The 23,705-nt window shown below is 45.4% G+C and overlaps 4 protein-coding genes across 4 annotated transcripts; 1 reads left to right on the forward strand and 3 right to left on the reverse strand.

Moving 5' to 3' along the window:
• Positions 1-2,433: 2,433 nt before the first annotated feature.
• DFJ58DRAFT_719679 (uncharacterized protein) lies at positions 2,434-5,635 on the forward strand (the record flags this gene model as incomplete). Its single annotated transcript, XM_041384669.1, has 9 exons — positions 2,434-2,829; positions 2,883-3,059; positions 3,114-3,186; positions 3,531-3,754; positions 3,815-3,883; positions 3,905-4,511; positions 4,671-4,765; positions 4,984-5,503; positions 5,556-5,635. The coding sequence occupies 9 exons, from the start codon at positions 2,434-2,436 to the stop codon at positions 5,633-5,635; spliced, it is 2,241 nt and encodes a 746-aa protein (XP_041235197.1).
• A 332-nt stretch (positions 5,636-5,967) lies between these two features.
• Positions 5,968-8,054, reverse strand: DFJ58DRAFT_737272 (uncharacterized protein; the record flags this gene model as incomplete). Its single annotated transcript, XM_041386922.1, has 8 exons — positions 5,968-6,018; positions 6,073-6,099; positions 6,152-6,251; positions 6,305-6,558; positions 7,186-7,445; positions 7,513-7,586; positions 7,671-7,855; positions 7,908-8,054. The coding sequence occupies 8 exons, from the start codon at positions 8,052-8,054 to the stop codon at positions 5,968-5,970; spliced, it is 1,098 nt and encodes a 365-aa protein (XP_041235198.1).
• Positions 8,055-19,996: 11,942 nt separating this feature from the next.
• Positions 19,997-21,500, reverse strand: DFJ58DRAFT_848670 (uncharacterized protein; the record flags this gene model as incomplete). The annotated part of the gene is made up of 7 exons (XM_041393666.1): positions 19,997-20,171; positions 20,444-20,520; positions 20,551-20,554; positions 20,615-20,718; positions 20,772-20,922; positions 21,117-21,222; positions 21,371-21,500. The coding sequence occupies 7 exons, from the start codon at positions 21,498-21,500 to the stop codon at positions 19,997-19,999; spliced, it is 747 nt and encodes a 248-aa protein (XP_041235199.1).
• Positions 21,501-22,565: 1,065 nt separating this feature from the next.
• Positions 22,566-23,396, reverse strand: DFJ58DRAFT_671833 (uncharacterized protein; the record flags this gene model as incomplete). Its single annotated transcript, XM_041382993.1, has 2 exons — positions 22,566-23,158; positions 23,231-23,396. The coding sequence occupies 2 exons, from the start codon at positions 23,394-23,396 to the stop codon at positions 22,566-22,568; spliced, it is 759 nt and encodes a 252-aa protein (XP_041235200.1).
• Positions 23,397-23,705: the final 309 nt, after the last annotated feature.

Genomic DNA, 23,705 nt, shown 5'->3' on the forward strand with positions numbered 1-23,705 from the left:
CATCCTGTGCATTAATGATTTGCTTGCGTTCCTCGTCGGTCTCTGCTTCATGCAGGTGGTCATAGTAAGTAGTGCGCCCGACTTGCACACGTCTCCCTCTGTGTCATCGACAGACACACCAATATAAGTTGGACATAGTATCACTCGTATAGATCTAGTTTTGGACCGAGAATGATTCCATTGAGAAAACAAAGTCTTGTTGAATTGGCTAGTATATGTACCTAGTAGATATAGGCCTAGTACTAAGAAGGATCAGTAAGTCATAGGCATCGACTAAGCCAGAGTATAGCAGTGCCGGAATTGTGCTTACCTGGGTGAAGTGCACACCTGAGTGCAATTGAAGATGCGAGTGCAATGTGATTGCAATGCAAAGTGTTGCGAAATCCGTGTAGTTGCGACACAAATGTGAAGGGAATGCAGAGTTCATGCAAGGGGCATGCGTTTGCATGCGCTGCACTCGCAAGAAAACAGGCGCCCATTGGTTATCAACTCTATCTACATGATTTGGCACTTTGTGTAATACTCTCGCACACTCTCACACGCTCCCGCAATGTCCGATGTTCACTGGGATTCATGCTTCCGTGCCCATTTGTTTCGGAGTGGTCCCCACACTGCTGCAAAGTGTTGTTGTTGTGAGTATGAATTTGTATGGTGACAGTGTGCTTACCTGGATTTTCTAGAGCCTGGTCTTTTGCTTTGTGTCATACTTGAACCAAGTGAGTTTTAACCTTGTTAACATGATTTTTTTTCTTACACCGTGAATGAGAGTCCATTGAAGGCAAGATAAGGTTGGAAGGAGTGAAAAATATGAAAAAATGAATGTGAGAGTGCCTTTCTGCTACAGAGAGACCGCTTCAAAAAGGTGAGTGAGTGTTTTCGATCAAGTTAGAGCCAGGTATTCAATTTGAAACAGTCAGCCTATTATACCATAACACTGAGCGCTGAGGCCAGGGTTGGCCTTTCCCTGTCTGGCTTAGTCTGCTATTTAGTGAGTTCATATTGGAAAACTTAAATGCAGCCTTACAAAGTCCTAGCGCTCACACTCATTCCCTCCCTTATTGGTGGCATGCTAACCGGATGCAAGACATTTCCTCCATTTACAGACTATCAAGAAGCATTCTCCTCTCCATTACCACCGTCTATGTTCGACATTCGACATGTCCAAGTACTATGGTGTTTCCTCCATTTACGAACTATCAAGAAGTGTTTTCCCCCCCATTACCACCCTCTATGTTTAGCATGTTTGACTACTACCATAACACTAAGCGCTAAGCCAGGGTTGACCTTTCCCTGTCTGGCTTAGTTTGCTATTTGGTGAGTTCATGTTCAGAAACTTAAACACAGCCTTACAAAGTCCTAGTGCACACACTCATTCCCTCCCTGGTAATGTTCCCGTCGATCAGGAACTTTCTTGTTGGTGGCATGCTAATCGGATGCAAGACATTTCCTCCATTTACGGACTATCAAGAAGCATTCTCCTCTCCATTTCCACCCTCTATGTTCGGCATGTTCAGGTACTATGGTGTTTCCTCTGTTTATGAACTACATGGTTTCGGTTCCGTCAGCCAGGCTAATCGGATGCAAGACATTTCCTCCGTTTATGGACTATCAAGAAGCATTCTCCTCTCCATTACCACCCTCTATTTTTGGTATGTTCAAGTGCTATTGCATTTCCTCCGTTTATGAACCATCAAGAAGCATTCTCCTCTCCATTACCACCCTCTATGTTTGATGTGTTCAGCTACTATGCTTGGCAAAAGTCATTTATCTATGCTGGCATGCACTGGACATATTTAATGAGGCTGATATTTGCTTCCATTGCTGCGAGATTCAGATTTGCCAATCTCCGAGCATGTAGCATATGGTCAGCCTAACCTTCACTGCCCTTGTATTGCTCCAGTGACTCATGGCACATTTTCCCACTGCTTGGGGTTCTTCTGGTCACCATCTTTTTGTGTCTGCTTTTATACTCACATCAAAGGTTATCTGTGACGACACTTACTTCAACAAATCCTGGAGTATTATAGTGCAGGGCATGTTCCAATTATGAGAAATTAACCAGATGGAACACGAGATGTGTCAGTATCTCCTTCCTCCTCAAAGACAATCCATCCTCCTACCACAAATCCCTTTCCGCCTCCTCCAGCTGCTTTGGCGCCCACACCTTCATATTGCCATCATTATCCTGTGCCACCAAAGCCCGCTTTCCCTTCATACTCTGCTGGACCTGCCAAATTAAGTCACATTAGGCTGAAAGGAGAAACTCTGATGCATTGCTTTACCTAAACTTTCTTTACTTCGGCAGAGCCTCACCATCTCTCTTCTCTGACCATCAGACTCACATACTTCTGATTCGTTCTTACTGTTGGGTCACAAGTTGTAAGTGATTTTTAGGCATTCAGTGTTCGATTTTTCATTGAATCTATGCAGAACATGCCTGAAATAATGTGTCCCTCCTGTGATAAAAAGCTTGCATCAATCACAGATTATAGCCAGCATCTCGTGAAAACCACCAATCCCGGCTGTTGTGCCCTCTACCTTTCCTCACGGCGATTTGCTTCAGACCCACCAGATGAAGGAGATTTCTTTGGAACATACACTGAGGACGAGCTCGCATGGCCAGGGTCAGATGTTGAGGGGGATGTTGGCAGGGCGCATATGGATGAAGATGACTCAGATCATGACATCAGCGATCATGACGAATGGGAACCTCCTGTAGTGCCAGTACCTGCATGTAACGAGCACAATGACGCCTCACACCCACCTACTGCAGATCAGGGCCAAGATGCTTGGCATACGGCTCAGCAGCGACTTCATGAACATGAACAGGTGCCCATAATCGTCTGTTACCCTGATATACGCCTGATATACGAGCCAGACAGCCTGTCAAAACCATCAAGCAGCCAAGCAATGCAACATACCATGCACAGCTTAATGGCGTGAGTGCAGACAACATCTATGCTCCATTTGCCTTGAAGCTTGATTGGGATATGGCTCAATGGGCAAAATTACGAGGTTCAAGCTCAACTGCATTCGATGAACTTGTCTCTATTGAGGGTGTAAGTCTGTGCTTCTGTCAAACACCAGGATCAATCTAATCCTAACACATCCAGCTTAGTGAAAAGATTGGTCTTTCCTTCAAGAATACACGGGAGCTGAACAAGATCATTGACAATGAACTTCCGGGTCGTCCAAAATTCAAATGTGATCAGATTTTTTTTTTTGAGAGGCCATATGTCTAATGGCAACTGTGCAAGGCTGGCCCCATTTCGAAGGCACATAGCACCTGAGTACATACCAGTCAGATATTAAACTATCCGACCAGTGATAGCATTTGTGTCAGGTGGAAGATTGCTATCTCTCCAGGAAGAAATACATTTTATGCATACCCATTGCTGGATTAGGCGGGTTATGTGGGACTAAGCAGCACTAGCACTACCCACTAAAACTCCCTGGTGGTTGTTGCAGGATTCGAACCTATGACCTCCTGACTAAGGCTGGCAACTGCCGAAGCAGTTCCAGGGTTGGAGGCATATCCACTCAGCCATCTGTCCCCCATGATCAGATTGTTGTCGCCAATGAAGTGTTTGATGTCTACTATTGCGATATCATTGAATGCATCAAGGCTCTTTTCAGTGATCTGAATTTTGCTGACTTTCTGGTCTTTGTGCCTGAATGCCACTATGCCGACAAAGATGAGATGATTCATTTATATCATGAGATGCATACTGGAAAATGGTGGTGGAATAGTCAGGTTGGTATTATATATCTTTCATGAGCTTCGATGTACAAGTATTAACACTGTATTCTCTAGAAACACCTAGACCGTGAGTGCCCTGGTGCTACAATAATTCCCATCATTATTTCATCAGACAAGACTCAAGTTACGTTGTTTTGCAACAAGACAGCATACCCCATCTACATGACTATTGGAAACATCCCAAAGGATATTCGACAGAAACCGTCATGCCAGGCACATGTCCTTCTTGCATACCTTCCAACAACTCGCCTCGAACATGTTACCAACAAAGCCGCTCACCGACAGATGCTCACCAACTTATATCACGCTTGTGTGGGACACGTACTTGCTCCACTCGCAGCTGCTGGCATCGATGGCATTAATATGCAATGTGGTGATGGCACAATGCATCAAGGACATCCCCTGTTCGCATGCTTTGCAGGAGACTATCCAGAGCAAGTTTTAGCTACTGGAGTCAAGACAACTCAATGTCCAAAGTGCAACGTTCCCTCTGACGAGCTTGGTCTTGCAGCTGGTGTTGCAAACTGGCAACCACGAGACCTGGGTGTGGTACTTGATGCACTCTGTGCTCTTGACAAAGGTGGATTGGCCTTTGTTTGTGCATGCAAAGATGCTGGCATTAAGCTGATTGTCCACCCGTTCTGGGAGGGACTACCCTTTGTCAATATATTTGAATCTGTAACTCCTGACGTTCTGCATCAACTCTACCAAGGGCTTATAAAGCATCTCCTTGCTTGGCTTTCCGATGCATGTGGCAGCACGGAGATTGATGCATGATGTTGATGCCTTCCCCCAAATCACCATATTCGACTATTTCTAAAGGGTATCACAAATATTTCACGTGTGAGTGGTACAGAACATAATTAAATTTGCCGTTTCTTGCTCAGCATCATCATCGACATCAATCTAGCTAACATGTCTTCGGGTCGACTCCTCCATGCCGTCCGTGGTCTGCTAGACTTTTTATACCTTGCTCAGTACCTGTCTCACAGCTCTGAGACACTGGTTTTACTTGATGAGGCACTTAACCTTTTCCACGACAACAAGGACATCTTTATCGACCTCAGCATTCGGAATTCTTTAACTTGCCGAAGCTCCACTCCACAGCTCACTACGCTCACATGATTTGAATGTATGGCACTACGGACAACTACAATACTGAATACCTCGAACACCTTCACATTGACCTCGCAAAAGACACTTATTGCTGTACGAATTACAAGAATAAGTTCGCTCAAATGACAACTTGGCTTGAATGGCGGGAGAAAATATTACGACACGAGAAATACATTCAGTGGAGACTCATTGGAAATGACACATGTCCGCATCATCAGCCCCATCCCCCAGAAATGACATTTTGTCATACTCAAACGATGATGAAACATCCTACCATCAAGGCAGTCACATTGGACAAGGTCGTTAACAAATATGGCACCACACACTTTAATGCATCTCTCGCACATTATGTTGCAAAAGTCACACTTCCTGCCAACACTACTGTTATGGCCAGGCAGCTCGAAGATCAAGCATCTGATATACACATCCCATTTCGAACACTACCAGTCTTTCACAAGGTGAAATGGCTCTCAGCTGATGTTCGTGGTCATGGTGATCCTCTGGTCACAGTTGATAGCGTCCATGCACGTCCTGGACATTCAGGAACATTTGTGTCCGACAGTGTTGCACCACGATTTGATACTGTGTTTGTTAATTATGGTACAGGCGGGTCACTTGGCGTCAAAGGTGAGCGCTCTGAATTATGCTATTGACTTGGTACTCAGTGGTTACTATTCAGGATATCGAATTGTGCAAGTCTGTGTTATATTCTCAATCCCTCCCAAAGCCATCCCAAAACTTTTCCTGTCCACATTCTAGCCTCCAAAATATCTTGCATACGTTGAATGGTTCTCTTGCCTTCCGTGTACCTGAGCAAGATCACAGCTTGCACAAGGTCTCGCGCATCATCAAAAACGGAGAATGAATGGCCAGCATTATACCAATCGACAACATTTGTTGTTTTTCATTGGCTTTAGATGCCTTTTAGATGCAAAATTGTGCTTAAATGTTACAATTAGGCGGGATGAATAGGGATCTAATTGCATCGAATGCTGTATATATGTGTATCACTATCATTAGGATCTAGTATGGGTATTGCTGCCCTCGCACCTGCCTCCGCCATTCCGCCCATCCCGCCAAATCTCCATGCATCACTCCTTGTCTGCATTGTCAATGGCGGCAGGAAGTCCAGCTGATTGGAGCTATAAAACAAACTGTTGTTAGTATAAACATAAGCTAGAATAAATACCACACACCTGTTGAACCACTTTGCGCTTGTATGCCTATGAGAGCAGTAGTCAGTAGATAAATGAAATCAATATTAAAATGATGTACCTCTTTGTTAGTGCTCGATAGGCCGTTCCAGAAGATTGCGAAGATGCTTGCTGGTTCCTTTTGATGGCCATTCAATTGCCAATCGAGGGCACAAAGATTCCTAGAAAGATATTATTAAGATTGCTTGCTGTGAAAATACTAAATAGAACTCACCACGCTGTGATCTTGGGGCTCATGCACATTGGCTTAGTACTCAGCTGTTGCTTCTTAATTGGTTGGGCCTTCGAGTCGATCATATTAGAAGGAATGGACATTGCGGGGTTTGCTTCCAGGAGTTCCATCTTGACAGCCAGGGAAGATGCATCAGTATCTGATAGGTTATTGGATGGAGGGGCGGTTGTAGTTGACTTGGAGGTAGTAGTTCCAGAAGTCAAAGAGTTGGCGACACAAGTAGAAGTAGGGACCTTCTTTGTGATCGGTTTGGGGTGAGGTTTGAAGACAATATTAGAACATAATTGATAGCATCAGTAGGATCAATCAATTAATAGAACGATCACTCACATCAGATTGTTGATTTCTACAGCAATCACTTCCTTCTCTTTTCCCTTGTCAGCACGGGGCGGTGGAGTTGGCGCGCGTTCGGGTGAAGGGTGTCACAGGGTTTCTGAGTTCTCAGTGTGGGGTGACACAGGTCATGTAATCTACAACAGTTAATAAATAAAAAGGACTGCAAGTTCGGCTTACCAGAGGAATATACAGATAATCATCATCAAGATCCTCCACTTCAACTCGTTGTCTTTTCAACACTGGTTCTGCAAGAGGGTCGATACCAATGTGGACTCATTTCAGAGAAGGCGTTGAAGAAGAGGATGAAGGAGGGGTAACTGCAGGCATTGAAGAAGATGACAAAGGAGGGGTAACAGCAGGCATTGGGGACTCGTCTTCAGACTTGATAGTTTGCTTCTTCACGACGTGGTGTAGTGGTACCATTGGGAATAGTTGTTGATCATTAATTTCATAGCTTTCCAATTATCAGCACACAGACGGAATTCAAAGTAATGTTTGCGTAGCATATGAATCAGCCAGTGTATGACTTTGAGCGATGCTTGGCCAATGGACTGAGGCGCGAGACCTTGAGATTCGAGTTGTCGAAAACATGACAGCATGAAAAGACGAATAGTTTTTGCCCGTTGTGCAGAAACAGGCTGCCCAGCTTCGTCCTGCAGATAGGTACATGCTACATTGATGCCACGTGCCATGCACGTGGCCCCTCGCTTCTTGCCAGAAGATCCAGGATTGGCTGATGTACTTGATGGCATGTTCTCCTGCCAGTCTTTCTTTGTCCATGATTTGACTGTTGAGGTCACAATCAGAATCTTCATGAGTGACATCCAAAAGATTAAGTTTTCAGTCCGCAGTACCATCACTTGCGACAGACAGAGACGAACTTGAGGCAGTTGAGCTAGCTGAACCTTGACTATTAACAAGTATAGTCCTGTTAGGTTTAGCATGATATCATTGATCACATCAGCAAACACGGTGATAGCGCATATATGCGTGCGAAATGACTTCAACTTACTGTAAGGTTTCACACTTTGTATTCAGACATAAGTTTTCGTTGACGAGCGTCACTTTCTCTGACTGGAGAAAGGCAACTGTGTGCTGGAGTTTGGATATCTCTTGCTTCAATTGTGAGATCATGCTGTCATCAGGTAAGGGATCCAGATCAAGAAGGGCCCAGAGCCCTTCGTTCGACGTCGAAGACTGCCACATGTATCTAATTAATGTAATATTAGGTGTATCTGATAGAACTCACGGTGTTATTGGTATCACAATCACGCCGGGTGAATTGAATATGATGCAAGCTCCTGAAATTAAACTGCAGATCAAGAGAATGTTGTGGAGAAATTTGAGACATGAGGATATTGGCGTATCCTGTTGGTGAAATCGCTGTGTTGGACATAATGATGGTGTGATGAGAAGGGGCGCTGCGGTACAAGTCAAGAAAGGAAATTGACAAGTCCAACTCATCCTACACTAAGTTCAGCTTATTCTATAGTATCATCAATCCATCCTCCGTTGATGTCTTTTGATCATGATACTGATGGTTATGATGCTGATACAAGGTATGTTCTTCATCACTTCTAACGCTGTAACCACTAACATTGTACCTTAGCATATCTTTTTCAGACAGTTGTTCCAGCACACCAAAGATGACACCCTTGGATGATATGCTTCTCAACCCCACATACCGGCAAGCACATCTGGAGAAAGAACATATGATTAGGCAGCAACTATTGTGAGTTCTCATTGTATTATTGCACAGTATCTTAGCTCAAGAATTTGTATCTACTAAGGCATCACCCACACACCTTACCTCCCTGGCCTGACGATCCCGAAAGCATCACCAAACCCGAAAGTGACCCACCACAGCAAGTCATCATTGCTCCCCCTCGTCCCAATGACCTGGATAATATCACTGAGCCCGAAAGTGATCTGCCGCTGCAAGCTACTGCTCCTCCTTGTGTAGTCAATCCAGATAGTGTCACCAAACCCAAAAGTGACCCACCGCCGCAAGTTGTCACTGCTCCCCTTCATATGGATGATCCTGAAAGTGTGACTGAGCCCGAGAGTGACCCACCACCGCAAGATACTGCTCCCCCTCATGTAGATGACTTGGACAGCGTCACCGAACCTGAAAGTGACCCACCCGAGCCAACTATCACTGTTACTTCCACACCCAAAGCCACCATTGCCAAATGGAAGTCTATATTCGCAACGCCAAGCCCACCCCCACCCGGATCAATTTACTGGAAGTATGTGTCACGGGAGGAGGATAATGCATGGTATGACCAATCGCATTCAGACAAGGATTTTCTCGTGGTTCATGCGATGAAACGAGAACTCGAAGAAAAATCTTAGTGCACAGTATGTGTTAGTGTAGTGATACATTGAATAAACGGGATTACATCTCATTAAAAAAAGAACTCAGTCCTTGTCAAGAATCCCCTCCTCTTCCGCTCCACTCATTCTTATTATGTCCAGTCCTGGGCGCTCCATGAGGTAGAAAAGAATACCATCAATACCCGGAAAACTGTGAGGAATCATAGTGTTAAGACCGTACTCAAGTAGTATCGGATCCGAAGGGCTTCGGCCTCAGCTCGTGCGCTGTGCCCCTTTCCCGAGTCTTGCCCCTTATTTCAGAGAGCTGAAGTATCACGTCTAGTGAAACGGATAAGTATTGCAATGGATCTGTTAAGACTTCCGGATATCGAATGTATAGAGTAACGGCCAATCCGGATCGGATCCGGACTAGAAACTAGCGGGTGAGGACTGTCCGAAGACAGAGGCGGATATGTGGACTATAGGAATCTATCCTAAGTCTCGGAGTAGACAAGAGTAGCGTACTCAAGTCCGGATGGATAACGGAGGGACTCAGAGTCCAGACGGAATGAGTGCAATCTAAGATGATATTCGAACTGATCTACTACAGCGCATATACAAAGGTTTATATACTACGGATAGCTAACGGAATGATCAATAAGCAAAGGTGCGAGGCTATGTACGAAAGTATAAGCAAAGTCTAAGTGGAGCGTATTGGTAAGTTGGATGGATCACGAATCATGAACCGGGAATGAAGTACAAGTAAAAGCGGATTCGTAAGTGTAGCGGATCAGTAAGCATAGCGGATCAGTAAGCAAAGCGGAAGTAAAGGATAACCGGTATACCGGTGTACAGGAATACCGAAAGGAGATGAACGATAGTTAGAGTTATATGAACAGGAAATGAAATAAGAATCAAAGCGGATCTGTGGACCGGACGATGGATATGTTCATCGGATCTGGATCGGATCTGAGATCCAGATCATCGGATCTGTAACCGGATATATGGTATATGACACATAGCTACCACAGACTGTATAGTATGAACCTCCACAAGTTTCAACGAAGTGTCTCCATTATAATGACAGGCAAAGACCATTTGAAACAAGTTTTTGAATAGGTCGGTGTGTGGTTGGCCAAATTCAGATGAGCCCCTTCAGTGACAAATCCCGTATTATACGGGCCAGCGGATTATGGGCCGATGTTATGTATATTCCCGATGTTGACGGGTGGGCCGGGAGGCATATTATTTCCGATGGAGACGGGTGGGCCCATCTATGCTAATGTTATATATATCATCGATGATAGCGGATGGGCCGGGAGAAATATTATTATGGAGATGGGTGGGCCCATGTGGGTAATATGTAGAGTAGGATTGACATATATTATAGACCTGAGGAGAGATGTATAGCAAATAGTATTATATAGACGTGTGGGCTGACGTATTAGTATTATTTTGTAGACGGATGGGCCGAGGGAGCGGTGAAATATTTATTAGATAGACGGGTGGGCCGACGTGGGGTAATATCAGATAGACGGGTGGGCCGAGGGTGAGGGGAATTATTTATTACATAGACGGGTTGGCTGATGTGGGGTAATATTAGATAGACGGGTGGGCTGAGGGTGAGGTGAGTTATTTATTAGATAGACGGGTGGGCCGACGTGGGGTAATATCAGATAGACGGGTGGGCCGAGGGTGAGCGGAATTATTTATTACATAGACGGGTGGGCCGACGTGGGGTCATATTAGATAGACGGGTGGGCCGACGTGGGGAATTCTACATAGATGGGTGGGCCGACGTCGGGTAATATTAGATAGACGGGTGGGCCGAGGGTGAGCGGAATTATTTATTACATAGACGGGTGGGCCGATGTGGGGTCATATTAGATAGAAGGGTGGGCCGACGTGGGGAATTCTACATAGATGGGTGGGCCGACGTCGGGTAATATTAGATAGACAGGTGGGCCAAGGGTGAGGTGAATTATGTATTAGATAGACGGGTGGGCCCAGATACATATCATATAGACAGATAGGCCTAGGTATTGTACATTTTTACGAGTTTCGACGCTCGAGTTAAGAAAATTCAAATTTAAGATGATATACATTTTTGTTGTCTTGAAATACCGAGACCCAAGACCCGAGATTCGGCACTCGGTAGTCGGTGAAATGAGTACAGAAATACATAAGATAATACACATTGTTCTCAGAAATCACAAGTTTCAAATGTCAATTTGTAAATCACGAGTCACAAGTCTCGAGACTCGAATCACCGAGTACCGAGTACTGAGAACCGAGTATTGACACCTGACACCCGGAATTCGGCACTCGGCATGCGAGACAAAAGATTGGAAACAAAACTCAAAATTTGAAACTCGAAAGTACTGACTACCAATACCAAGTACCGAGTACTGAATCTCGGGTCTCGGTACTCGGTATTCGGTACTCGACACGATGCTTGAAACTCGTAAAACTGTTTCAAATCACCGAGTACTGACCACCAAGTACCGAGTACCGAATCTCGGGTCTCGGTACTTGACACAATGCTCAAAACTCGTACAACTGTTTCGAATCACCGAGTACTGACTACCGAGTGCCGAGACCCGAGATTCGGTACTCGGTACTCGGTAGTCAGTACTCGGTGATTCGAAACAGTTTTATGAGTTTTGAGCATCGTGTCGAGTACCAAATACCGAGTACCGAGACCTGAGATTCGGTACTCGGTACTCGGTACTCAGTAGTCAGTACTCGGTGATTCGAAACAGTTTTATGAGTTTCGAGCATCGTGTCGAGTACCGAGTCCCGAGTACCGAATCTCGGGTCTCGGCACTCGGTAGTCAGTACTTGGTGATTTGAAACAGTTTTACGAGTTTTGAGCATCGTGTCGAGTACCGAATACCGAGTACCGAGACCCGAGATTCGGTACTCGGTACTCGGTAGTCAGTACTCGGTGATTCGAAACAGTTTTATGAGTTTCGAGCATCGTGTCGAGTACCGAATACCGAGTACCGAGACCCGAGATTCAGTACTCGGTACTTGGTATTTGGTAGTCAGTACTTTCGAGTTTTGAATTTTGAGTTTTGTTTCCAATCTTTTGTCTCGCATTGAGATATGAGCAAAATACTATATACCGGGTGAATTTCAGTATTGGAAGTTTGATGCTTTCGATGTTATTGATGTCGGGTCTTGATGCTTTCGGGCATTAACATGTAGATAGCCCTCGATCTCAGGGGTGTGGCAAAATTTAGATTGTCTGAAACAGATATAATTTGAGTGAGATATATGCAAAATACCACACACTGACTACCGAGGGCTGAGTACCAAGTGCCGAGTGCTGAGTGCCGAGTTCCGAGTTCCGAGTTCCGAGTGCCAAGTACCCCGATGCTCTCGGGTATTAACACCCAGATAGCCCACGCTCTCAGGTGCCTGTCAGAATTTAGATCATCTCAAACGGATGTGATTTGAGTGAGATATGAGCAAAATACTATATACCAGCTGAATTTTGGCATCAGAAGTTCGATGCTTTCGATGTTTTTGATGTCGGCTCTCGATGCTTTCAGGCATTGACATGCAGATAGCCCTAGATCTCAGGGATTCATCAGAATTTAGATAGTCTTAAATAGATATGATTTGAGTGAGATATATGCACAATCCAAGATACAGGGTGAATGAGTCCCAAGTGTTGAGCGCCAAGTGCTCAGTTCTGAGTTCCGAGTGCCGAGTGCTGAGTGCCCCGATGCGTTCAGGCATTCAATCACTGTCAGGAGGTGTTCCCTCATCCACCTCAGTGCCATCAGTGTTGCAATCAAGCTTTCTGCCGTGTGCTGAGTGCCGAGTTCCGAGTTCCGAGTGCCCCGATGCTTTCGGGTATTGACACCCAGATAGCCGTCACTCTCAAGGGCCCGTCAGAATTTAGATCATCTCAAACGGATGTGATTTGAGTGAGATATGAACAGAATACTATATACCGGGTGAATGTTGGCATCAGAAGTTCAATGCTTTCGATGTTATTGATGTCGGGTCTCGATGCTTTCGGGCATTGACATGTAGATAGCCCTCGATCTCAGGGGTGTGGCAAAATTTAGATTGTCTGAAACAGATATAATGTGAGTGAGATATATGCAAAATACCACACACTGACTACCGAGTGCTGAGTACCAAGTGCCAAGTGCCAAGTTCCGAGTGCCGAGTGCCCCGATGCTTTCGGGTATTACCACCCAGATAGCCCTCGCTCTCAGGGGCCTGTCAGAATTTAGATCATCTCAAACAGATGTGATTTGAGTGAGATATGAATAAAATACTATATACCGGGTGAATTTCAGCATTGGAAGTTTGATGCTTTCGATGTTTTTGATGTCGGGTCTTGATGCTTTCGGGCAGTAACATGTAGATAGCCCTCAATCTCAGGGGTGTGGCAGAATTCACATTGTCTCAAACGGATATAATTTGAGTGAGATATATGCAAAATACCACACACTGACTACCGAGTGCTGAGTGCCAAGTGCCAAGTGCCGAGAACTGAGTTCTGAGTGCCGAGTGCCGAGTGCCGAGTGCTGAGTGCCCCGATGCTTTCAGGTATTAACACCCAGATAGCCCTCACACTCAGGGGCCCATCAGAATTTAGATCATCTCAAACAGATGTGATGTGAGTGAGATATGAACAAAATTCTATATACCGGGTGAATTTCAAGTGAGATATATGCAAATACTATATATTGACTACTGAGTGCTGAGTACCAAGTGCTGAGTGCCAAGTGCAGAGTGCCCTGATGCTTTCGGGCATTAACACCCAGATAGCCCATGCTCTCAGGGGCCCATCAGAATTTAGATCATCTCAAACAGATGTGATTTAATGAGTCCCAAGTGCTGAGTGCCGAGTCCCAAGTGCCGAGTGCTGAGTTCCGAGTTCCGAGTGCCCCGATGCTTTCGGGTATTAACACCCAGATAGCCCTCGTCCTCAGGGGCCTGTCAGAATTTAGATCATCTCAAACAGATGTGATTTGAGTGAGATATGAGCAAAATACTATATACCGGGTGAATTTCAGCATTGGAAGTTTGATGCTTTCGATGTTTTTGATGTTGGGTCTTGATGCTTTCGGGCATTAACATGTAGATAGCCCTCGATCTCAGGGGTGTGGCAAAATTTAGATTGTCTGAAACAGATATAATTTGAGTGAGATATATGCAAAATACCACACACTGACTACCGAGTGCTGAGTACCAAGTGCCAAGTGCAGAGAACCGAGTTCCAAGTTCCGAGTGCCGAGTGCCGAGTGCCGAGTGCCGAGTGACCCGATGCTTTCGGGTATTAAAAGCCCTCGCTCTCAGGGGCCCGTCAGAATTTAGATCATCTCAAATGGATGTGATTTGAGTGAGATATGAACAGAATACTATATACCGGGTGAATTTTGGCATCAGAAGTTCAATGCTTTCGATGTTTTTGATGTCTGGTCTTGATGCTTTCGAGCATTAATATGTAGATAGCCCTTGATCTCAGGGGTGTGGCAGAACTCACATTGTCTGAAACAGATATAATTTGAGTGAGATATTTGCAAAATACTATGTATATACTGACTACCGAGTGCTGAGTGCCGAGTTCTGAGTTCTGAGTTCCGAGTGCTGAGTGCCGAGTCCCAAGTGCCGAGTGCCGAGTTCCGAGTTCCGAGTGCCCCGATGCTTTCGGGTATTAACACCCAGATCACCCTCACTCTCAAGGGCCTGTCAGAATTTAGATCATCTCAAACGGATGTGATTTGAGCGAGATATGAACAAAATACTATATACCGGGTGAATTTTGGCATCAGAAGTTCAATGCTTTCGATGTTTTTGATGTCGGGTCTCAATGCTTTTGGGTATTGACATGTAGATAGCCCTCGATCTCAGGGGTGTGGTCAAATTCAGATTGTCTGAAACAGATATAATTTGAGTGAGATATATGCAAAAATCCCATATACTGACTACCAAGTGCTGAGTACCAAGTGCCGTGTGCCGAGTGCCAAGTGCTTTCCGAGTGCTGAGTGTCCCGATGCTTTCGGGCATTACCACCCAGATAGCCCTTGCTCTCAGGGGTCCATCAGAATTTTGATTATCTCAAACAGATGTGATTTGAGTGAGATAGGAGCAAAATACTATATATCAGGTGAATTTCAGCATTGGAAGTTCAATGCTTTCAATGATTTTGATGTCGGGCCTCAATGCTTTCAGGCATTGATATGCAGATAGCCTTCACTCTCAGGGGTCCTTCAGAATTTGGATCATATTTTCGCATCAGGAGTTTGATGCTTTCAATGATTTCAATGTGAGGCCTAGATGACTGTGTTCATTGACATGTAGATAGCCCTTAATGTCAGGAGTGTCACAGAATTCATATGGCCTCACATGGACATATGAGGTAATGTAGGACATTCTCAACACATCAGGAGACACATAAAAACACATCATAAGGCACTACATCATGTCTTCAATAGTCATACCTATGTGTAGTATGATAGTGTGATCTTTAATATACTGTTCAGGCTGACACTCATCAAGTATCACAGGTCTATTGTACAGACTTAGAATAAAATACAGTAGTCTTAACTTGATAGTCATTACACGATAGTCTTCACTTGATAGTCTAATATGATTGTTGATTACTACATAATACATAAGCTGTGAGGGTTAGGATTATTATGGAAGATATGACAGTCATGGTTATTAAGAAAGCTTATATTATGCCTAGCAAGTTAAGACTATTGAGTTAAGACAATCATATCCTTAGTCTAGTAAGCACTGTCAAAGCTTGTGACCTTCTGGTAACCGTGTGGCAAAATCATATTTTGCTGATGTATATATCTTGTGATTGTAACTTTCTTGCACCAGTGCACAGTGATTGCCTTGAATTTCGAGTTTTTTGTATTTAGAGATACATACCACTGACAGATACTGTTTCAGGGACTGGAACAGTACACTGGAAGCCAATCTATCATATTATACATAGGTGTGATCATAGCAAACCTGATGCAGTCCCTGATGATGTGTTTTTATGTTTCTCCTGATGTTTTAGAATTTTTCCCACACAAGGCTGACAACAAAAACATTGAACCTGCGAAGCTCAGACACACCCAATAAATTGTATTTTGCTCATATCTCCCTCAAATCATGTCTGTTTGAGGCAAAATATGATCCCCAACATCCCTTCGATAGTATATGCAATATATAAGGATACTAGGACAACAGGATTTATTCCTGTTGTGCTATGTGCTTACCCTTGGTGCAAGGCCTGACATCAAAAATCACCCGATATGTAATATTTTGCTCATATCTCACTCAAGTCTTATCCGTGTGAGACGATCTGAATTGTGACAGGCCCCTGAGATCAAGTTCTATCTGCTTGTGAATGCCTGAATGCATTGAGGCTAGACATTGCAAACATGGAAAGCATTGACCTTACAATGCTGAAATACACACAGTATATGGGATTTTGCTCATATCTCACTCAACTCTTATCCATTTGGGATGGGCTAAATTCTGCCAGACCCGTGAGATCTAGGGCTATCTGCATGTCAATGCCTGAAGGCATCGAGGCTTGATATCAATAACATCAAAAGCATCAAACTTCTGATGGTGAAATTCACTTGGTATATAGTATTTTGCTCATATCTCACTCAAATCACATCCGTTTAAGATGATCTAAATTCTGATGGGCCCCTGAGAGCGTGGGCTATCTGGATGTTAATACCCGAAGGCCTCGGGGCACTCGGCACTCGGAACTCGGCACTTGGCACTCGGAACTCGGAACTCAAAACTCAGCACTCAGCACTCGGTAGTCAGTATATACATAGTATGGTGCAAATATCTCACTCAAATTATATCTGTTTGAGACAATGTGAATTCTGCCACACCCCTGAGATTGAGGGCTATCTACATGTCATGCCTGAAAGCATCAAGACCCGACATCAATAACATCGAAAGCATCGAACTTCTGATGCCAACATTCACCCGGCATATAGTATTCTGTTCATATCTCACTCAAATCACATCCGTTTGAGATGATCTCAATTCTGACGGGTCCCTGAGAGCGAGGGCTATCTGGGTGTTAATACCCGAAAGCATCAGGGCACTCGGAACTCGGAACTCGGAACTCGGCACTCGGCACTCAGCACACAGCAGAAAGCTTGATTGCAACACTGAAGGCACTGAGGTGGATGAGGGAACACCTCCTGACAGTGATTGAATGCCTGAACGCATCAGGGCACTCAGCACGCAGCACTCGGCACTCGGCACTCAGCACTCGGAACTCAGAACTCAGAACTCAGCACTTGGCACTCAACACTCGGGACTCATTCACCCTGTATCTTGGATTGTGCATATATCTCACTCAAATCATATCTATTTAAGACTATCTAAATTCTGATGAATCCCTGAGATCTAGGGCTATCTGCATGTCAATGCCCGAAAGCATCAAGAGCCGACATTAAAAACATCGAAAGCATCGAACTTCTGATGCCAAAATTCACCCGGTATATAGTATTTTATTCATATCTCACTCAAATCACATCCGTTTGAGATGATCTAAATTCTGACGGGTCCCTGAGAGCGAGGGCTATCTGGGTGTTAATACCCGAAAGCATCGGGGCACTCGGCACTCGGAACTCGGCACTCGGAACTCGGCACTCGGAACTCGGCACTCAGCACTCGGTAGTCAGTATATACATAGTATTTTGCAAATATCTCACTCAAATTATATCCATTTGAGACAATGTAAATTCCGCCACACCCCTGAGATCAAGGGCTATCTACATGTTAATGCCCGAAAGCATCAAGACCCGACATCAAAAACATCGAAAGCATCGAACTTCTGATGCCAAAATTCACCCGGTATATAGTATTTTGTTCATATCTCACTCAAATCTCATCCGTTTGAGATGATCTACATTCTGACAGGTCCCTGAGAGCGAGGGCTATCTGGGTGTCAATACCCGAAAGCATCGAGGCCCTCGGCACTCGGAACTCGGCACTCAGAACTCGGCACTTGGAACTCGGCACTTGGCACTCGGAACTATCTAAATTCTGACAGGCCCCTGAGAGTGAGGGCTATCTGGGTGTTAATGCCCGAAAGCATTGGGGCACTCGGCACTCGGCACTCGGCACTCAGCACTCGGCACTCGGCACTCAGAACTTGGTTCTCGGCACTTGGCACTTGGCACTCAGCACTCGGTAGTTAGTGTGTGGTATTTTGCATATATCTCACTCAAATTATATCTGTTTCAGACAATCTAAATTTGCCACACCCCTGAGATTGAGGGCTATCTACATGTTACTGCCCGAAAGCATCAAGACCCACATCAAAAACATCGAAAGCATCAAACTTCCAATGCTGAAATTCACCCGATATGTAGTATTTTGCTCATATCTCACTCAAATCTCATCCGTTTGAGATGATCTACATTCTGACAGGTCCCTGAGAGCGAGGGCTATCTGGGTGTCAATACCCGAAAGCATCGAGGCCCTCGGCACTCGGAAACTCGGCACTCAGAACTCGGCACTTGGAACTCGGCACTTGGCACTCGGAAACTATCTAAATTCTGACAGGCCCCTGAGAGTGAGGGCTATCTGGGTGTTAATGCCCGAAAGCATTGGGGCACTCGGCACTCGGCACTCGGCACTCAGCACTCGGCACTCGGCACTCAGAACTTGGTTCTCGGCACTTGGCACTTGGCACTCAGCACTCGGTAGTTAGTGTGTGGTATTTTGCATATATCTCACTCAAATTATATCTGTTTCAGACAATCTAAATTTGCCACACCCCTGAGATTGAGGGCTATCTACATGTTACTGCCCGAAAGCATCAAGACCCGACATCAAAAACATCGAAAGCATCAAACTTCCAATGCTGAAATTCACCCGATATGTAGTATTTTGCTCATATCTCACTCAAATCACATTTGTTTGAGATGATCTAAATTCTGACGGGCCCCTGAGAGCGAGGGCTATCTGGGTGTTAATACCCGAAAGCATCGGGGCACTTGGCACTCGGAACTCGGAACTCGGAACTCGGAACTTGGAACTCAACACTTAGTGCTCAGCACTTGGTAGTCAGTATATTTTATTTTGCACCTTTCCCAAGTACATACCCTTAATTTCAGAATGAAGTCCAGATGAAATCCAATGAAGTCCGAAGGACTTCCGGAGACTGGCTACTCTGATGGAGTGCTGGAGGACTTCTGGATGAGCACAGGAACCTTCCGGAGGAGTATAGAAACTTCTAGAGAAGTACAGGAAACTCTGGAGGAGTTTCACCTGCTGCATAGGGTCCGAAGATAAGACTTCTGAAGGTAAGCTTCCTAGATGGAAGCACATGGAGGAGAGACTGCAAGGGACAGAGTCCAAAGCAGGATCAGATAGGAGGAGTGGTCCAGAGGACAGGATGTCTGAAGGTTGCGCCATCTGAATGTTCAGATGTCCAAAGGTTACAATGTCCAAAGGTTTTGATATCTGAAGGGTAAGATGTCTGGAGATCCAAAGGTCCAGAGATCCAAAGGTCTGGAGGTCAGCAGGAGTGGACAGGATTATAGGACAGGAGAATAAAGGCTACCATGGACAAGGTCTGGAGTAGAAGCAAACAGAGGTAGGCTACACTTAGGTGGAGTCGGAGATAACAGGAAGTAGACATAAGTCTTGGAAAGACAGGAAGTGCCAGAAAGGCAAAGGTCCAGCTTAAGGAATCAATCCTTAAGCTTGGATAGAGATGGAAGGACAAATCCAAAGGTTTGGAAGTCCAGCCTAAGGAATCCTTCAGGTTGGACTCGGATCTCAGTACACTTCACTTGATTTTTGATATCTGGGACTCCATAGTCGGAACTTGAGTCTTGAATCTCGGGTGTCAGGTGTCGGTTGTCGGGTGTTGGGTGTTGGGTGTTGGGTGTTGGGTGTTGGGTGTCAGGTGTTGGGTCTCGATGGTCGGGACTCAATATTTGGGACTCGTTGGTCGGGACTTGATACTCGATTGTTGGGATTTAATGGTCGGGCATTGGGTTTCAGGACTCAAATCTCGGGCTTTGGGACTCGGGTTTCAAGACTCGGTAGTTGGGACTCAATGGTCGATTGTCGGGATTTGATAGTCAGGGCTCGGATATTGGTACACTTCACTTGATTTTCAGGTAGTTGGAACTTGGCATTTGGCATTTGGTAGGCTTGGATGATGTTGGCTTTCAAAGATCTATTATCATATATTGCTCAATGAAATACCAGACGATTCGGAAGTGTGCTGGACATCACATATTCATTTGTCGAGACCCGGGTCTCGGAACTCGGTACACTTCGCTCGAGTTTCCACTTCACCCCTTTGCAAAGGCTCCATGCCATACTACATCATTAGATGACTTTGAATTATTACCTCCATGATATACAACTAGCTGAGCTCCATCATGTCTACAATTATCATTCTCCTGGGCCCACCCGTTTATATTATATACCCCTACGTCGGCCTACCCGTCTATGCAATATATGTCTACCATTGGCCCACCCGTATATAATAAATCTTTCACCGCTCCCTCGGCCCACTCAGTCTACAAAATAATACCAATACGTCGGCCCACCTGTCTACAAAATAATATTAATTCGTCGGCCCACCCGTCTAATATGATATATATCTGGGCCCACCTGTCTATGTGATAACAAGCACCCTTGATATACCCGGCTATTTGATACATATCTACCTTGGTACACCCATCTACATAATATCCAACTACCTCGGCCGATCCTGTCTATTGAAAATTCATGTCCATCGGCCCACCCATCCACTTTACATATTCCCCACCTGGGCCAACCCGTCTCCATCGGGAATAATAACACTCCCGGCCCATCCGTCACAGTCGAGGATATATCTACCTTCGGCCCATGGTCCGCTGGCCCGTATCATACGGGATATTATGCACGTCCGTTCACTCGTATAATACGGAGATATGTTACTGCAATATGTGATTATGTACTGTGTAAATTGTCCATCATCAATTGCAAGATTGATTCACAGTGAGACCCAGGTCCATCCATCGATTCGGATTGCTCCAACACACTGGCGCATATTGGTGCCAATATATCTGCCTCATGATGGCCCATTACAACCGACTCTCTTCAGTTCCCATAGCTTATATCCAGGTATTACAGCCCACCAATCAGTTGTCCAAGTGCAGGTGCAGCATCGTTGAGATGGATACGCAGGATATCGGGTCCACAGTAAATGGCCATCCGCCGGGCTCGGGTGCCACAGCCTACCCATCATTAATGGAGGACGTGCCTGTCAACCTCGGATACACAGGCCCAACCATTGTTGGTAAGGACCTGGGTATTGGTGGGATCCATATCTGGGCCCATCCGCCGAGCCTCGGATATAAAGGCCCAACCATCATTGGTAAGGACCTAGGTATCGGTGGGATCCATATCTGGGCCCATCCGCCGGTACCGGATATGATGACCTGCCAAGCATTGGAGGGGATGAGGTTTGGTTCTCAGCCCATCCGCCGGGTTTCGGATACAAAGGCCCAACCATCGTTGATAAGGACCTGGGTATTGGTGGGATTTATATCTCGGCCCATCCGCCGGTACCGGGTATGCATGCTCAGGTTAGACGCCAGCTTTTCAGATATGCAACAATCAATCCAAAATCAGATGTGAAGACGATGCGGATGTGATGAGCATAGCCTGCAGTCCTAATTCAAAATCGATGCCTATGGTAAGTATGCCGAATACCGTTGCACAAGACATTGAATGATCCCAGCAGAACATCACTTTGTGTTGAACTTGCACAAGTAGTCAGTTGGTTCATCTACTGCAGCTATATCGCAGCCAAGTAATGCCATGTAAGGACCGCAAAATTAACGCAATATAAATTACATGACACTGGTGAACTACTGTAGAGCTGGTCGGAAGGAGGAAAGAAATATAGCCATATGTCATGTGACTCATTTTGGATGATCCCCGGATGAGAATGCATTCCGCACAGGGTAGAACACAACTCGCCCACATAAATGGATAGATGCGTCAATAGGACTTTGGTAGGCATCAGACGGGAGGACTCCTTCTCTATAAGGAGAGTACAACCTACCTCTTGCTCATCGAATCCCCAAACCCTTGTATTCCACAATGTGCATCCTGCATTCATATCCGGTGTAGTTCAAACATGACGAAGACAAACTTATGTGATATGGTAGATAGCGCATCGGAAAGTTTGAGAAGATGCTATAGAATCGACTGGAGATGGGATGGACCCACAAACAACAATCCGGGGTCAGATGATCAGGATGACTGCGGATGGCAGGATCCGATGTAGATATTCTTACCATGACAAATACATAGTCAAGATTGCCCCCCAATGCAAGAACGGGAGTGAGAGTCATGATGGCATATACAAGATGCACAGCTGACGTCTCAACAATGGCGAGTACTGCAAGCAAAATGTTACTTTCCATTATGCATCTTATGAGAGTGTCCGGTAGTATGAAATTGCTACAACAATGTGATACATAACCTTCAAACAGGTCTTACATGAACCAGTCATCATCTGCAGCGCCAAGCTAGGGCGGTAGAAGTGGTTGCGATAGCAACCGAAAATGAACTACAACGTGCAGTACCGAACAAAATCTGCCTGATTGTACTGTGCTAGGTGGTATGTCGCAAAGTCGGCTAGATTGTATTTTGCGTACTCTGTGCATGGGGTCCGAGCATAATTATGCACACTATCACGCATAAACCAAGACCAAACAATTCTGTCGCCCTTGTTAACCTGAACCCCGTGCCTCACAAGGTGGCCAGAATAGCTCACCATGACTCCCGGATCATAAGCCAGGTCGATGCCCAAGTTGGTTAGGTGCATCACGCCATGGTCATAGCCTCCTATACAAGTGAGGATATCAAAGCCTTCTGGGGGGCATTTCGGATCACGATGACTGGGTGACTTCCTGTTACAAATAATTGCCGCGCCAGTATAGACGGATGTCCAGTGCTCAAGAAATGTGCACATGTCATCCAGTCCTTGTGTGGCCGCCCAATTCCCAAGCTCTACTTGGGTGGATATTGATGCTACATATAACTTTGGGTGCATCACGCGAAGGGCGGCCGATGATACAAGGCCCGGACGCTGCGTGTCTGTGATGACCGACAGGCTCCTACCGCCCTTCAAGGTGGCGGAGACTTCCGGCATAAAACCATCTTCGGTGTTCACAGGCGGGGTCCATGGGACTGTTTTATGTGAGACATGTCTTCAGTATGTAAAATTTAAACAAACCTCATGCCCCTGTTGAAAGCAGCAAGGCGAGATATTGATGCACCCGGGAGTCAACTGTGGCTCTTGGGCGTCATAAAAATTGGATGTGTGAGTCCTCCATTTACTCGCCGCACCCGTGGATGTCTTCCCGGTTGTGATGCTTCGTTTCGATAGGTCGCCCATTCTGACCGTGGCATTGTACATATCACACTGGGTCCTCCCGATCAGCATCATACAGTTCCAACGCTAGCCTGCACTGACCTGCAAAGACCAGTTGAGTGCACCTGGGAGGTACCATGGAATTACCCAGTGGCCAGAATCGATCACAACCGACGGGCGATCCAACACCAAGCGTTTGGTGGGGGGAAAACTTTGCCAATAACTCCGCTTCGTGAGCATCATTCAGTCCCGACTCCTGTTTGTCCAATGCCTCATTGTACCAGATGATGTCCATGTCCAGTTTTACTGCAAACATTACAATTGGCCGCCATG

Source organism: Suillus subalutaceus (assembly GCF_016647625.1).
Source record: "Suillus subalutaceus strain FC151 chromosome Unknown DFJ58scaffold_340, whole genome shotgun sequence".
Classification (NCBI taxonomy): Eukaryota; Fungi; Basidiomycota; class Agaricomycetes; order Boletales; family Suillaceae; genus Suillus; species Suillus subalutaceus.